This window comes from Asparagus officinalis, chromosome 9, assembly GCF_001876935.1.
Source record: "Asparagus officinalis chromosome 9, Aspof.V1, whole genome shotgun sequence".
Classification (NCBI taxonomy): Eukaryota; Viridiplantae; Streptophyta; class Magnoliopsida; order Asparagales; family Asparagaceae; genus Asparagus; species Asparagus officinalis.
Genome location: NC_033802.1, coordinates 64,818,110 through 64,820,575, shown reverse-complemented (window position 1 = coordinate 64,820,575; position 2,466 = coordinate 64,818,110). Strand labels below are relative to the sequence as shown.

The following is a 2,466-nucleotide window of genomic DNA, read 5'->3' as shown; positions in this document are numbered from 1 at the left end:
GCCACTTTGCGAAACAAAGACCTGTTAAGGAGCTGGTCGGATTCGCTTACGACCCGATCCGGATCCGTTATCTCGGGTATCTCCTCACGCCGCTTCTTGCTGACTCGGACTGAAGGGTTGTGTGCGATCTGGTGCTCCGCGGTGAACAGACCGAGGGAGACTGACAACGCGATTAGGCCTAGAGCTACGTACACAGGTACAAACTCCGCCTTGCTATTTAAAAATAAATAAAACAAATTCATGTTAGTTGCTTTTTTGGGAGTAAATTGTATTCCTTAAATTTAAAACTCACGACACTATTAGGGCCCGTTTGGTTTCTGAAGATGACTTGAAAAAGCCTGTCAAAATTGATAAAAACTAACCGTTTTGATAAGCTTTCTTGCAAAAACGTCCCTTTTAGTGACGTTTTTACATGAAAGCCTGTCAAAACTGTCAGTTTTGACAGACTTTCTGTCCATTTCAACGCCTCTTTAACGCAACCAAACGCGTCCTTAACTAGTGGGTAGGTCCCACATACACAATATTTTTCTTCTTCGAAAAAAGTAAATCAAACAGCTTCACATGGGTGTGTTGAATGTTTTAGCCAACCAAACAGGCCCTTACAGTAAACCCCCGTTAAAGTTCAAAATTGCACTAAGCCCCCAGCAACTTTTGGAATTTTACGGTCTAAACGATACTTCATCAAAGTAAAGGAAACAACAGCACATCCAAACAGAACACATACTTGGACTTGCTTGCATGCTGCTCTCCATGGCTCAAAAAACTAGCCGTGGGCCAATACGCCTTCATCCTCGGCTCCGTCGCCGTCGCAAATCCGCGGTTCGCGGCGGCAGGACGAGCAAAGGACCTCCATAGTTTCTAAAAATCCACCACCAAAATCAACTAGAGAGAGAAATTTATAGTAAATAAAAATCTATCTAACAACATATATAACTATACTCTTATTATTATATATTCTTATTAGTAGTTCACTTACAATAGCCCTTGAAGCCATGATCATATTTCACAGGGAACAAGAACAGCTGCTCCTGAGCACATAAAATTTAATTTGCTGGGATTGGATTTGGTGATGCTTCAGATTTTGTCCTCAGTTTGAGGATTCATTCGTTTTTGTAGGAGGTAAGGGTGTGAGAGAAAAGTCTGACGTGGCGAAAAAAGACAGGGTGAGGGACACGTGGCGAAGCGCCCTGGTGACGAGTAGACGTGAGAAGGCGCTGGAAGTGCCACGTTCTCTAGAAGGTGGTAGACTGGGGTCCACAGGCCAGTATTAATTTATTAATACAAATGATTGAATTTTCAAGGGAATCTGAAGGGATTACTGATTAGCATGAAACCTCCGAGCTTTGAATCTGTTTAATCTGTAGTTTCTTTTTTTAAAGATATTTGTAGGTTCTGGAGAGTTTGTGAGCCTTCTTCTTTGCAAAAAAAAAAAAAAGTTTCTTACTTTTCTTTTTTCTTTTTTCTTTTTTCTTGAGTTTAAGAACATCTATGTTCTTGATTTTTTTTTAATATTATTTTTATTTTATTTTTTTGTCCATTGGACTTTCTAGATGATAGAGAATGAGTGAGATATGAATTTACCCTTATTTGGTTTCTGGACTTTCCAAGACTTGAAATTAAGGAATGAAAATTAGCAATGTATTGGATACAGTGATAGATATAAGTATGAATTGTTTTCAAATTCAAATTCTCAAGTTAAAATGCGAAATGTCATGTGACGTTCAAACTTAATTTGAAAGAAATCTAATTTAAAAGGTGTTTCTCATGTAAATTAATTCTTCAGAGTTTATAGGAAAGTATATAAAAGATTATATACAAAATGATAGTGGACCATCAATCTGTGCCTTGCCATTTGCTCTGACAAGTCTATCCAACAATCAATCCGTCTCCTTTGGGGCATCAGCTTCTCGACTATTTGTTGGGTCACCTGGAAAGCAAGAAATGACCGCATTTTTTCTAATCAGATTCTTACTCCTCAGCAAATCATCTCCAAAGCTATAAATTTTCTAATTTTCTGGTCAGGTGTCTCCTCTTCAAAGGAGTCGGTCAAGATGAAGCATATCATTCGCTCCTTTGGGCTGTCAGCTATTCTGGAATCGAATGAAGGCAGCAACGGGCTCCCATGACGGGAGTGCCTCAGTCTTCTGTCATAGATGGCCTTTTGTTTAGTTCAGGCTACCTTTCTTCTCGTTTTTCTCCTTATGTCTTATTTTGCATGTTTTGGTTTATGTTTTTAGCAAATAGTTTTCTTCCCATGATTCAGCTTTTTTTCCATATCGGAGCTGGTACCTAAATCATCGGCAGATAACTACTGTTGTAAGTTTTACAATACAGTTTTTAATAGATTCATGATAGGACTTACTGCCTTATTTTCCATCAAAAAAAAATGATAGTGGACCATCTAAAAGTGAATTATGGCTTTATACCGGCAAAAAATGCTTTGTTCTTTTTATTCACCAGTAATTT

At 38.3% G+C, this 2,466-nt stretch overlaps 1 protein-coding gene across 1 annotated transcript in view; it reads right to left on the bottom strand.

The window, feature by feature from the left end:
* LOC109823550 overlaps positions 1-1,068 on the bottom strand; it is a 1,396-nt gene extending 328 nt beyond the window's left edge. Inside the window, exons 1-3 of the mRNA XM_020389826.1 lie at positions 977-1,068; positions 725-858; positions 6-213 (exon numbers count right to left, since the gene is read on the bottom strand). Of these exons, the coding sequence (XP_020245415.1) occupies positions 6-213; positions 725-858; positions 977-1,000 (366 nt within the window). The 5' untranslated portion in view covers positions 1,001-1,068. The remainder of the gene's footprint in view (positions 1-5; positions 214-724; positions 859-976) is intronic.